Raw genomic sequence first — 13593 nt, forward strand, 5'->3', positions numbered from 1 at the left:
AAATTTAGGTCCTTGGGCTTGTGAGGCAGGCGGCAGAACCACTGAGCTAAATCCCCGGCCCTCTAAGACTCCATTCTTAATACAATCTCCAATCCCATCATTTTCATCGTCTCTACTATATGTTGGCCATTCCAAAGTTCTTAAAACTCCAGCTCAGACTTGACTACAGCATCTGTGATGTTTTATGAAAGTAACTGTTTACATGTCTGTCTCCTGCTACTAGATTGTGAGCTCCTTGAAGGCAAGGGCCATTACTTATTTGTCCTTTTTTCTCTAGCACATAGAACAGTGGTGGTGAACCTCTTAGAGCTTTCAATGATACGAACAACTTGCGGCACACATGCTATAGGTTCACCACCACTGACATAGTGTATTGCTTGGTGTATGATAGTAGGCCTTCAATAAAAATTTTCTAAATGCATAAAATCTTCCTGGAAAAATACTACCTTAACCCCATGCCAACTTCCCTCATGCTCTAAGCCATTCAGATGCAGCAGTAAATGTGCTTAAATCACTCTAGTTATGGATTCCCCTCACTTATTCAAATTTTCAAACAAATATTTTTGTTTGTTTTTTGCTTGTTCCAAACATACCTACTGTATTAAGTAAGGTTTTAGCAGAGATACATGGCACTCAAACTGGATAATTTGGTGAGAGTTCAGGGAAGAGCATGTTAACAAAAGTGAGGGCAAGATTTGGGAAAACCATCAAGGAACAGTGCAGTACCCCAGCACTAACACCACCAAGGAGTTGGCATCAGTCAAGGGAGTAAAAAGAGGGAGTGGTTACCAGAGCTGGAGAGTCCTATAAAAGAAAGCTGCCAGCTGGCATGGCGGCACAACACCTGTAATCTCAGCACTCGGGAGGATAAAGCAGGAGGATTGCTCTGAGTTCAAGGCCAGCCTGGGCTACATAGTGAGTTCAAGGCCAGGCTGAACTACATAGCAAGACCCTGTCTCAAAACAAAACTGGACTGCCTCCAAGGAAATGTGGCCCTTGGTAGGGGGATGCAGTCAATCTTGGGTAGTGGCAGGGAAAGCAGGGCAGTAAACAGCTCAAGCTCATTCTCCCACCCTAGCCTGTGGTCCCTAAGAAAAGTCAGAGCTTTTAACATGATGGGTGGATGGGGAGTATGGATTCTGTATGTCATCCATCTTCTGCCTCACTCTGAGCTCTGCAAGGCTGCTTCATATGTCCTGTATCAGTGGATTTCCCTGGGCTCTGGTTTCTTTTTAGTTTCCATCAAATGGTAGGATATTATGGGTTAAATTGTGACTCTAAAAATTCAGATGTTGAAGTCTTAACCCCCATTAACTCAAATGTGACTTTATTTGGAAACAGGGCCACAGCATATATAACTAGTTAAAATAAGGTCATGGGTCCTAATCCAATGTGACTGATATTCTTACAAAAAAGAAAATTTGTAAGCCGGGCATGGTGGCACACACCTATAATCCCAACACTCAAGACCCTGAGGCACAAGGGTCACCACAAGCTCAAGGCCAACTACAGTGAAATTCTGCCCCCACCCCAAAAAGGAAAATTTGGGCACAGATCTAGAAGAGGTCACAAGGAGAAGGTCAAGTGAAGGAAAAGGCAGAGATCAGGGCAACACTTCTATAAGCCAAGAAACATCAAAGATTGCTAACAAACCAACCGAAGCTATAGGAGAGGCACAGAACAGATTTTTCTCACAGCCCTAAGAAGGAATCAACCCTGCCAGCACTTCTTGCTTCCAAAACTGTGAGACAATTTAAGCCACCCAGCTTGTGGTACTTTGTTATAGCAGGTCTCACAAACTAATAGAGGAGATCAGAGGCTGGGTTATACAAGTAGCTTGTGCTTCTGATGCTACATCCTCCCTAAACTGTTCTTCCTGCAGCCCCTTTTAAAATGGGTCATTAACACCCAATTTCCTGATCCTGATGTCTCCAAAGCCATCAAGGATTGTTTCCCAATGGCCAAATTTGACCTATTCTGTCACCTACCTTACCATTCTATATTGTATTATACATGATATGTTACCTTACTTTTAAGGTCCCTATCTATATGATCTCCATTGACTTCCTTCATTCCTTTAGTTTTATATATACAGATTCCCTGAGGTTGTACCTATATCCTTATCTACAATTACTCTTTCTCCTGAAGTTGCAAACTGCTGGCCACACTCCCTCCTCTGATGTTTTGTTTGGCTCTTCCCCACACAAAAACCCCTATTGGTTCTACAGTGCCTGGCAGATAAAAATCCAATCTACTAAATCAGGCATGGGTGGTCCCCACCTGTAATTTCAGCTACCTGGGAGAGAGAGGCAGGAGGACCTCAAAGTCAAGATCAGACTGAGCAAGTTAGTAAAACCTTGTCTCAAAATAGATAGATTGATAGATAGATAGATAGATAGATAGATAGATAGATAGATAGATAGGGCTGGGGTGGTAGAGTACCCCTGGGTTTAATCCCTAGTACCAAAAAGGAAAAAAAAAACAAAAAACTCCTTAGGTAAACATTTAAGACTGATATTATACTACCTTTTCTAAATTTTCTGGAGTTAAGGAATTCCCCAATAATATCACTTGGGCATCAAACCCCTTGTCTTAGTTACTTTTCTTGTCACTGAGACAATACCTGACCCCTGGCTGGGTGTGGTGGTGCACACCTGTAATCCCAGCACTCAGGAAGCTGAGGCAGGAGGATCGCTGGGAGTTGGAGGCCAGCCTTGGCTCCACAGTGACTTCAAGGTCACCCTGAACTTCACAGCAAGACTTGTGTCTCAAAAAATCAAAACAACAAAATACCCTGACAATTGCAAATTAAAGGAGGAAAGGTTTATTTTGGCTCCTACTGTGTCGAGTCCATAGTCCACTGGCTCCAAGGCAGGGCAGCGGCAGAGGGAACATGGCAGAGGAGGTTGCTCATGGTAAGGCAATCAGGAAGCAGAGAGATGGATCAAGGGAGAGAGGAAGGAGACAAACCCTTCCAGGCCACACCTCCAGTGACCCATCTCCTCTGACCAGGCTTCACCTCCCAAATCACAGTGAGCTATAACTCATCAGTGCCCTAATCCACTGATGAGCACCACATGCCCATAATCCAGTCACCTCTCAAAAGCCCTACCCATGAGTGTATGAGGCTTTTAATTTCCAATGTAAACCATAAGAACTCCTTATTTTCCAAGGTAACTGAAAATAGAAAGCATGCAAGTTTAAAAGTCATAAAAACCAATATTAAGCTTGGACTTATAGACACAATTTTTTCTGTCATCACTGGGATTGACCTGAGGCTGACAACAGGTTTTTCCAACCTACCCCCAAACAGTATAGCAAATTGTTAGGATTGCAAATCTTAAGTCAGATATTTGAATCCTGGCTCCACTACTTGTTATTGGCTGTGTGCCTTTGCTCAAGTTTCTATCTTCATCCTGACCCAGTTTTTTTATATTCAATACAATAGGATATAGCCAGGTATAGCATACCTGTAATCCCAGCACTTGGGAGGAATGAGGTGGGTGGATCTCCATGAGTTTTGAGGCCAGCCTGGGCCATGGGCTATACAGAGTTCAAGGCCAGCCTGAACTTCATAACAAGACCCTGTCAAAGAAAAAAAAAAGAAGATATAAGGCGTTATGGGATTAATAACTGAAATTTTACAATGTATATAATCGGCTGGGGACTCAGCTCAGTGTTGCTGGAAAGCACAAGGTCCTGAGTTCAATTCGTGGTACCAAAAAAATAAAAGTATGTAAACTGTTTTAACACAGTAGTTAGCAGATGGTCAGTAAATAGTACGGATTATTTTATTGTTGCTTCACCTCTGAACATGTTCACATAATTTATTCAAGTCACTATTAGAGTTTTTTTGTTTTGTTTTGCTTTTTGGTGTGTGTGTGTAGTGGGGGGCAGGGTTTAGTTCAGGCTGTTCAACTGTGTAGCCCAAAGTGGCCTCAAACTCACAGCGATCCTCCCGCTTCTGCCTCCCAAGTGCTGGAATTTCAGGCGAGCACAACCACGCCCTGCTCAAGAGCATTACTAAATGGGAGGCAGACCTGGATTCCTATAAAATTCTTTGTGTGACCTTTGACCGATTCTTGCCCTGGACCTCGCATTTCTCCATCTGTAAAATACCTGTGAGACACCTCTTGAGAGGGTGCACCCTTAGATACGGGTAAGCCTGGCTCTCTAAGATCCCTGACAACTGTAATGACCCATGAGAAGCTGGGCGTGGTGAGGCACACCAGTAAACCCAGCATTTGGGAGGCTGAGGCAGCAGGATCACCATGAGTTCGAGGATAGCCTGGGCTACATAGTAAATTCAGGACCAGTCTAAACTACACAGTGAGACGCTATCTAAAATACGCCCGAGAGTAAGCCGCAAGTGTTTCCCATAGGGCCTTCCAACCTTATTTTTCAGATGGGCAGATTTGAATCCTGGTTTTTTTCTTGATCTTAAAGGACCCCCCGCCCCCCCACCCCAGTTTTCCCAGTTTGTCAAATAACAAGAAGAAAACAAACACGTGTTACACTTCCTTCCCAGCAGGGCTCCGGGCTAGGGGCAGCGCTCTAACGGACCCACCCCAGTTCCCAGTTTGTCAAATAACAAGAAGAAAACAAACACGTGTTACACTTCCTTCCCAGCAGGGCTCCGGGCTAGGGGCAGCGCTCTAACGGTTCTGGCCCTCTCCCAGCTCCTGAGCGTCTCCACTGGACCCCTCTCCCCAGCCCTGCCCGGCTGTCTCCCTCCAAGCTCTCCCGTCCCTTCTCTGGTCCGCTCAAGAGCTTTGAGTGAACGAGTTCTGCGCGGCTGAATCACCCAGGTTTAAATAGCCGGTGCCCGACTCTACGAGCTTCCAGAGTGAAGGGACACAGTGGAAAGAAGGACCCGGGAACGTACAAGAATCGTAGGCCCCACCCCTAGAGCCTCTAACTCCCGGGAACCGGCTCCACAGCGTTCTCTCCCTCTTCAAATCCCACGCCTCCACTGCACTCTCGTGAGATCTGTGATTTGCCCCGGAAGGCCCGCCCCCTCTGCCATAAAGGCCAATGGGCGAGAGCAACGGTTGCGACGGTTGGGTTTTGAAGGCGCCAATGAGCACTCAGAGCGGACAGTTTAAGCTTCCCGAGCTTGTCATACTGAATCCGGTCGCGATTGGAACCTGCTTGGGAACGCACTGTGAGGAGCAGCTGTGCTAAGTCAAGGGGTTCGTCGGGGAACTTGGGAGCGCTAGTCCTGGAGGTGTGCAGCCGAAGGGCCTCCTGATTGTGAGGTCGTTCGCGAAGGATCCCTGCGCTGTCCCCGAGCACCGTTATCTCTCTCCCTCCAGGGCTCAACGGGAGACAACTCAAGGACCCCATCCCCCCTCCAGACGCTGCCATGGCGCAGTTCGTGTTTGAGAGCGACCTGCATTCCTTGCTTCAGCTGGATGCGCCTATCCCCAATGCACCCCTCGCGCGCTGGCAGCGCAAAGCCAAAGAAGCTTCGGGGCCGGGCCCCTCCCCTATGCGGGCCGCCAACAGATCCCACAGCTCGGGCAGGACCCCAGGCCGAACTCCTGGTGAGTGGGAGCCGGTGGAACGGGGAGGAGAAGGAGACTGAGAGCAGCCTTTGTGCTGCCTTTCGGGAACCTGGTCAGACTGGCTTCTCTCTCCCTGCCCCAGGCAAATCTAATTCCAAGGTTCAGACCACCCCTAGCAAACCTGGAGGTGACCGATATATCCCCCATCGCAGTGCTTCCCAGATGGAGGTGGCCAGCTTCCTCCTGAGCAAGGAGAACCAACCTGAAAACAGTCAGACACCCACCAAGAAGGTATGTTCTCCAGAAAGGCAAAAGGCATGGGACCTGTACGTGGATACCATCCTGCTCACTGTCACCTGTACATGACAGGAGCATCAGAAAGTCTGGGCTTTGAACCTGAATGGTTTTGATGTGGAGGAAGCCAAGATCCTTCGGCTCAGTGGAAAACCACAGAATGCCCCAGAAGGTAAAGACCTGGAGGTTCACGTCAGCCCACCTCCGGGGGCTGAGGGAGATGCCTGTCTGCTCTTTTCCACCCAAGGCTGAGGGGAAGGGAGGTGTTAAGTTTTCCTAGGATCTAGACTATTCCATTGTGCAGGCTACCAGAACAGACTGAAAGTGCTCTATAGCCAGAAGACCACCACACCTGGCTCCAGCCGGAAGACCGGCCGTTACATTCCTTCCCTCCCAGACCGGATCCTGGATGCCCCTGAAATCCGAAATGACTATTGTAAGTGCTGCTTTATCCTTGCCCACGGTTGGAGAAGGAGGGGCTGGGGACTAGGCAAACAAAGAAACTCATGTTCTCTTTCTGCACAGACTTGAACCTTGTAGATTGGAGCTCTGGAAATGTACTAGCTGTGGCACTGGACAACAGTGTGTACTTGTGGAGTGCGAGCTCTGGTGACATCCTGCAGCTGTTGCAAATGGAGCAGCCTGGGGACTATGTATCATCTGTGGCCTGGATCAAAGAGGGCAACTACCTTGCTGTGGGCACCAGCAGTGCTGAGGTGCAGGTGAGACTGGTCCCAGCATTGTATCTGTATTGACACCAGACCCAGGGAGCTTGCCTAGCTAGAGGATGTTAATGCCAAGGCCCAATCTCTAATCGTAGTGATCTCTCTCCAGCTATGGGATGTTCAACAGCAGAAACGGCTCCGAAACATGACCAGTCATTCTGCACGAGTGAGCTCTCTAAGTTGGAACAGCTATATCCTGTCCAGGTCAGCGAATTTTACTAGCCTTAATGGCAAAATGAATCTAATTTCTGTATACCTCTGCCCCTGAGTATGCACTCCTGAAGTGAGGCAGCTCCGACTTGCTTACGTATTTGGTTCTGCCACAGAACTCAATCTCTTCTTCCCTCCCTCAGTGGCTCACGCTCTGGCCACATCCACCACCATGATGTTCGGGTAGCAGAACATCATGTGGCCACACTGAGTGGCCACAGCCAAGAAGTGTGTGGGCTGCGCTGGGCCCCAGATGGACGTCATTTAGCCAGTGGTGGCAACGATAACTTGGTCAATGTGTGGCCTAGTTCTCCTGGAGAAGGTGGCTGGGTTCCTCTGCAAACATTCACCCAGCATCAAGGGGCTGTCAAGGTAAGAGAGGAGTTGGGTTGAGGCCTTTGTAGACCCTTAGCTATAAACTGGTGACTGTTAAGGAAAAGTGGGATGGTGAGATTAGACTGGGTTTGCCTGTGATCTATAGCTCCTCATCTAGCTTGACTATTTACTAACCCTGCCTTTATCCCACATAGGCTGTAGCATGGTGTCCCTGGCAGTCTAACATCCTGGCAACGGGAGGGGGCACCAGTGACCGCCACATTCGCATCTGGAATGTCTGCGCTGGGGCCTGCCTGAGTGCAGTGGATGCCCATTCCCAGGTAGTCTTTTACCTATTTCAGCCTCTCCAGATATGTTGTTACTGTTTCTGGTCTTCCTGGGCAACTATGTACATACCAGTGTCCACCCACTCCCCAGCTTTTGACTTAGCTCTCAATCCTGAGCTCTATTTCCAAGTCTGGCTTACAGCATCCTACCTTATGTCCTCTAAGCACTGCCACCTCTATGTCTCAGGTTAAACTCATCACTTCCCCAGCCTCCCTGGAATTTGTTTCTCTCCCTTTTCCTTCTCCACTTTTGCTTCAGAATGGCAGAACCTGCTCAGAAATCTAAAAAGCCTACTAGAACCTTATCTTTCCCGCCAGGATCTCTGACCTCAGAAAATCATTCACATCTGTCCCATTTCCTTGGCCTCATCTTCTCAAGGAAGACCCACAACAATGGCTTCCTCACTGAACTTCAAGTATTTTTTATCTTCTCCAGTCTGTCCTGTACTCTCTGGTATGAGTGATCTAGTACTGTGCCCCTTAAGCCTTTAATGGTTTCTCATCAAGTACAGTGTATAATTCACATCCATTAGAAAGCTATTTGAGATTCTTGGTGGTAAGCCTTTCTGCACTCAATCCATCTTCCTCTTCTTTAATTTCCCCCACATAAGGCCTTCACTGTAGAGACGAGCTCTAGGGCCAGATGATTCCCCTTCAAACTCTGACCCTTTGTCACCTACTAGTTTGCCTATACTATAGGCAATTTATTGGACTTCCTTCTGATTAATTCACCTGTAAAATGAATAATTGTTTCTCAAAGGGCCGCACACTAGAGTGGACTTGGTTCTGGTTTGAGCATCCCTGGGTGCATTCCCACACTAGCCTCTCCACAGGTATGCTCCATCCTCTGGTCTCCGCACTACAAGGAGCTCATCTCAGGCCATGGCTTTGCCCAGAACCAGCTGGTTATTTGGAAGTACCCAACCATGGCCAAGGTGGCTGAGCTCAAAGGTAAGTGATTAAAAGAAAGAAGCCAGACCCAAAGGCCGCATATTACATAGCTCTGTATATGTGATATCCAGAATAGACAAATGCAGAGAGAAAAACAAATTAGTATTTTCCAGGGGCTGAGGGGAGAGGATAATGAGAAGTGATGAAAATGTTTTGGTATGGGCTGGGGATTTAGCTCAGTGGTACTGCCACCTGTCTTGAAAATGTAATAAGGTCCTGAGTTCGATCCCCGGTACCAAAAAGAAACCAACCCCCCAAAAAGTTTTGGGATTAGGTAATTATAATGGTTGCACAACTTTTACACAGATACTGAAAACTATTAAATTGTACTTTTAAAAGGATTAATTATATGGTGTGTGAATTATATTTCAATCAGAATGGGAAGTCACAGGTGTGTCTGCATTGATATTCACTGCTCTCACTTTCCCCAGGTCACACAGCCCGGGTCCTGAGTCTGACCATGAGTCCAGATGGGGCCACGGTGGCATCAGCAGCAGCTGATGAGACCCTACGGCTATGGCGCTGCTTTGAATTGGACCCTGCAAGGCGGCGGGAGCGGGAGAAGGCCAGTGCGGCTAAAAGCAGCCTTATCCACCAGGGCATTCGTTGAAGACAAACTCATCACTTCAATCACCTCAGTTGTTTTTTATTTTTCTAATAAAGTCATGTCTTCCTTTCTTCTCCTTGTATGGCCTATGTCCCAGCAGCCCTCTCGGGCTCCCCTCTACTGTGATCAGAGAACTTAAAAATATTTTATAGGAGACTTCACCATCCCTCCTGTTTATAGATGGCTGTGCACCCCTCTCCACACACGTACATACACAGTCTCAGAAGGTTCCTCTGTCACTTTAATTAAGATACAAGTGAATGAGTACACAGCCTCTCCAGCTTGCATTCCTAGGCCACCCACCCTTGATCTTTGGCCCAGAAGCTTCTCTGCTTCAGCACGGAGTGGAGGAGAGAGAGGGAGCCTTGGTCCGTAGTGACAGATTATTGCTGACCTCTTCAGTGTGAGGAAAAAGGCCACATGACCCTGGTGGGGACCAGCCCTGAGTGTTTCCCAAGTTTCAGGCAGGAAGGGGAAAGTAAGTGTCCAGCCCTTTCAGCCTCCAGTTCCGGAGTGGCAGAGGGCAATGAGGCCACATCCCCAGAGCTGGCCGGCAGAAGTGGAACAACGGAAGCAGTGGTCCCTGTAGACCAGCTGTGAGGAGGGTGAGTCCCCTGCTCAGTCCTGACCACAGAAGCCCTGGTCACAGGTGTAATGGGAAGGACACTGATGGATGCTGCCCAAGGTGCAGTCCTGAGGCACTTAGGTGGGCGCCTAGCTAGACCATGCTTCTCAGTTGGCCTTGACCTTGGCGATACCTGGAGCTCCATTTTGCTGAAGTACACGGGGCAGCCGCTTGCCTTTGGTGTAAGACTGATACCAGAAATTGGAGAAGAGCACAAAGAAGACGGTGCCATATATCCAGATGAGGTGGATGATGACTGGGTACTGGTAGTTGCAGCTGGGCATGAAGTAGTACTGGCTGATGTGCAGTGAGACTAGGACAAACTGGATCTAGGATAAAGAAAGGCAAAGATCAGGACAGATGAACTGGAGAGGAGGAGGGGGTAGAGTGAGACAAACAGTGGGGAGAGATGGCGCCAAAGGTGAGATGTTTGATTAAAGACAGAAAAACTAGGAATGTTGGAGGGGATGGTTGTAAGCCAGCAGGCCCCTCACCAGCTGAATGGCTGTCATGTGCTTTTTCCACCAAAGGTAAGGCTGAGCAACGGGACCAAGGGCAGACAATCCGTAGTACAGGTACATGACAACATGCACAGAGGAGTTTATCAAGGCATGGAAAGAGCCCATTCCTCCTGTGAGAGGAGAATAAAACAGGGTCAGGAGAAGTGAGACTGTCACTCACCTGTCTTCCCCAGTAGCCTTTACCACTCACCTGGGGCAATGTTTACCCCCCACCACCAGCTCCAGGGAAGCACCGAGTGATGGAAGACATGTAGGAAGGTCACCTGCCCATCTTTCTTTCGGAGAATAAAGATCACCTGAGAGAAAAGTGGGGAAGGGTTCAGAGGCAAGACTCTCCCTCTACTCTCAAGGTCTCATAGCTTATGAGTTATGTAACTACTCACCGTGTCCAACAGCTCAATGAATTTGGAAAAGAGGAAGAGCCAGGCCACCCGAACCATCTGTAAGAAGTCAGGGCAGCCTTAGGACCCAACACTGCTCCAAGAGCCTCCTCTAAACTGGGCCATAAACACAGTTCATATCCAAACTTCCCATCCTCCAGGTCACCTAAGAACTAGCCCCAGCCCCTACTTACCCTAAGTGCCTCTGGACTGTTGGAATAGTCCACAGGGTCACAGCGCCAGGTGTAGGTACTTAGCCAGCCAGACATCAGGAACTAGGAAGGAGTGTGAATTAGACCACCAGAGTTTCCCTCTCCCAGCATCCCTCCCCTTCTCTAGCTGAAGAAATGGATCTGAAACTCTCCAGGAAGCAGAGAATGCCAGGCTCTGGCCCAATCCCATCACCTTTATCGTGCTGGCAGGAATTACAACCTATGCATCAGGGCCCACCTCGTAGACAATGTAGAGGGACAGCGCCACCAGTGAGAAGTTGTAAAGAATCATGAAGCCTCGGAGTTGGAAGGGCTTCCGATTAGCCATGATTCGAGGCCCAAGTGAGAGAACGAAGTACACGTAGGTCAGGAGGATTGAGGTCATTAGCAGAGGAGATCCCATCAGAGGGTAGTTCTGGATCCGGGGATCTGTGAATAAGTGTCAAAAGGAGTCAAGAAAGGTCACAGGGTTCAAAGAGGGTTCACCAGGTCTGCAGATACAATTCACAGGGGATTTCCCATTAGAACACAGCCCTAGATCCTGGGATCCCAGGAAAGAAGGAAGGAAGGGCTGGTGGAGAGCATCTTACCTCCATTCTTCTGCAACTCCCGGAATACATTCACAACAGCCTCCATCCTGGCTAAGGTCTCTGTGGAGAATGGAGTTTGGACATGAGACAGCCCTGTCCAACACCTGACTCAGAGACAAGACCCACAACCAGACAACTCTGATGCCTCACTGAGAAAGGACAGAAACACTAAGGAAGGAATTAATGGAATCTGGGGGGGGGGACAGTTTGGTGGGGGGACCTACTCACCATGCAACTTGCCTTCTGTACCACCCCATGCTCTCCACAACTCTTCTTCTCTATTCTTACTCCACAACAGAACTCTCAATTCCTGGTGTCTTTCCAGAGCCTTCCCACCTCACCAGCACAGAGCTCATCTCCAGAATGAACCTCCACACCCTTCCTCACCCACACCATCCTCCAGCTCTGAGCAGTCATTCTTCTCTCCTGAGATTCTTACCTTCAATCCATCTTCCCCTGCCAGGACTCTTAGCTCCCTGATCCCCTCCAGAATATTTCCGGCCCAAGCTTCCTCCCCTCCCCTGCCAAACACTCACGTCCCAAGGTTTCCTCTGCCTTCCAGGACTCTCACCTCCAGAGTCTCACTCCAGACTCTCCTCTCACGGAGCCTTTCCTCTCCAGGAGCCTGGCTCTTACAGACTCCCGCCCTAGTGGCTCCACCTGTCTGACTAGATCTGGCTGCAGCCCCGCCCTCTTCCCCGCCCCCGCCCCCTCTGTATTGGGCATGGGCTGGAGGGCGGGTCCAGGCCACAGGTCAGTGCCCAGAGAAGCAGGACCCACTATGATTGGGAAAGCCAAATAAAGCTCCGGACTCACCACCCACAATCCTGGATCAGCTGTATCAACTAAGATCCTAAATTCTCCAGTAACTTCTTCCAGGCTGGTCCCAGCATTGGCCAAAGGAAATGCCAAAAATTCACACCCAGCATCCACTCCTGAGCAGCCATGAATTCTCAGTTCATCCCTTTTCTTCCCAGGGAGGAGCAAGGAAGCCAGTGGCAAATGAGGAGGAGGAGGAGGGGAGTGGGGGAGGTCTCAGGAATTTCCTGATGGGCTAGGCACCCTCACCCACAGAATCAGCAGGAATGTCAGGGGAGGGCTCATGGGGACACAAAAACCTCTGCCCAGAGCCAGAACAGCTTGGGGCTCTGACACTGTCCAAGAGGGACAGGCAATCTCCCCACAGCAAGGGCAGCAGGTGCTCTGGATCCATTCCACCCAGGAAATTGACTTATGCAATGCTCCATGAAGAAACACACCTTCTGACACTTCCAGCAGAGGCTGCACATGCCCCCTGTGCACTCACATCTTACAGGGACTCCCTCACACCTCATCATCCCACCCTTCCTCAGATGGACCATGACAAGGCTCCAAGCCCTGCCACAGACACATACACCAGCACACTGCACATGCTTGCCTCTCACATAGCTCTAGACCAGCCCGACAACACGTGCATCATACCAAGGGCTAGCACACATCCACACACGGCACACACTTCTGCTGTTTGCCCAGCCTAACACACCACCCAAATTGACCTCCACAGACCCTGACATGCATGCTTTCTGAGCCTCATGGAGTACCCGGGACTGCACTCATACAGGCTCTGTGGCAACCTGTGCAGATGCATAATGGTCACAGGCTCAGGCCCACACCTGCTGAAGTCACACATCCAGGTTACTCACACGTGTGAGCCACCAGAGGATGAAAGAACATCTGATCGCTCATACCATAAGCAGACATGCACCTTCCTCAGTCACACATGGATCTCTTTTGGCAGGTGACTCCTCACTTCTTGCCAGTCAGACTTGGTGGCCTAACCTATGGTAGGGCCTAGCACTGAGGCGGGTGCTCACAGTTCCCCTGCAACACGTGAGCTAGCTCCTTATCTCTCTCAACCACTATCCTCAAGTTCACCCACACCCGCACAGGCACCCTGGAGGTTAGGAGGGACTCAAGACTTGGGGGAAAGACTGCTCCCCAAGCTTGAAGAAGTCTGGGTGTGTCCCCCACCGGGGAGCTCAGCCTGTTTCTTCCTTTTTAAAATGGATGGAAGGGAAGAGGACACCGGTAAAAGAAGGGGAAAGGAGGAGAGAGGACAGAATGGAGAGGGGCACACCAGGAGGTAATGGAGGAAGACCTAGGTGAGGGCAAGCGGGTGGGGGTGGGGGTGCCGGCAAGGCCCGGCCCCAGGAGCCAGGACCTCCCACCCACTCACCCCAGGAACAGCCTCGCCCACAGCAGGGCAGGGCAGGGCAGGGCAGGGCAAGGTAGGGCAGGCGGGCAGGGCGGGCCAGGCCCGATCGGCAGGG

General features: G+C 49.6%; 2 protein-coding genes and 1 long non-coding RNA gene across 8 annotated transcripts in view; 1 reads left to right on the top strand and 2 right to left on the bottom strand.

Moving 5' to 3' along the window:
• Positions 1 to 9001, top strand: part of Cdc20 (cell division cycle 20) — a 10651-nt gene extending 1650 nt beyond the window's left edge. The window contains exons 1-11 of one of the 3 annotated variants that reach the window (XM_010634399.3): positions 5005 to 5227; positions 5316 to 5546; positions 5650 to 5798; positions 5877 to 5973; positions 6106 to 6237; positions 6327 to 6523; positions 6636 to 6730; positions 6880 to 7108; positions 7267 to 7392; positions 8232 to 8349; positions 8781 to 9001. In XM_010634399.3, the coding sequence (XP_010632701.1) occupies positions 5366 to 5546; positions 5650 to 5798; positions 5877 to 5973; positions 6106 to 6237; positions 6327 to 6523; positions 6636 to 6730; positions 6880 to 7108; positions 7267 to 7392; positions 8232 to 8349; positions 8781 to 8959 (1503 nt within the window). In that variant the 5' untranslated portion in view covers positions 5005 to 5227; positions 5316 to 5365 and the 3' untranslated portion in view covers positions 8960 to 9001. Of the gene's footprint in view, positions 1 to 5004; positions 5228 to 5315; positions 5547 to 5649; positions 5799 to 5876; positions 5974 to 6105; positions 6238 to 6326; positions 6524 to 6635; positions 6731 to 6879; positions 7109 to 7266; positions 7393 to 8231; positions 8350 to 8780 lie in introns of those variants that run through there. The other 2 variants (XM_010634395.2, XM_019209146.2) reach the window with 2 other exon arrangements.
• LOC117287328 lies at positions 2971 to 4963 on the bottom strand. The gene is made up of 3 exons (XR_004518564.1): positions 4886 to 4963; positions 3471 to 3585; positions 2971 to 3177 (listed from the first exon to the last, which is right to left on the bottom strand). It is a non-coding gene; the product is annotated as an uncharacterized LOC117287328 (long non-coding RNA).
• Elovl1 (ELOVL fatty acid elongase 1) lies at positions 8984 to 12938 on the bottom strand. 4 transcript variants are annotated; one of them, XM_010634385.3, is made up of 8 exons: positions 12101 to 12938; positions 11285 to 11344; positions 10933 to 11123; positions 10677 to 10757; positions 10486 to 10542; positions 10293 to 10398; positions 10076 to 10212; positions 8984 to 9910 (listed from the first exon to the last, which is right to left on the bottom strand). In XM_010634385.3, the coding sequence occupies exons 2-8, from the start codon at positions 11328 to 11330 to the stop codon at positions 9689 to 9691; spliced, it is 840 nt and encodes a 279-aa protein (XP_010632687.1). In that variant the 5' UTR covers positions 11331 to 11344; positions 12101 to 12938; the 3' UTR covers positions 8984 to 9688. The 4 variants fall into 4 exon arrangements, with proteins under 4 accessions (XP_010632687.1, XP_010632668.1, XP_010632678.1 ...); XM_010634366.3 differs by lacking the exon at positions 12101 to 12938 and adding an exon at positions 11856 to 11940; XM_010634376.3 differs by lacking the exon at positions 12101 to 12938 and adding an exon at positions 11821 to 11844.
• Positions 12939 to 13593: the final 655 nt, after the last annotated feature.

This window comes from Fukomys damarensis, unplaced genomic scaffold, assembly GCF_012274545.1.
Source record: "Fukomys damarensis isolate Sample0158 unplaced genomic scaffold, DMR_v1.0_HiC HiC_scaffold_23, whole genome shotgun sequence".
NCBI lineage: Eukaryota > Metazoa > Chordata > Mammalia > Rodentia > Bathyergidae > Fukomys > Fukomys damarensis.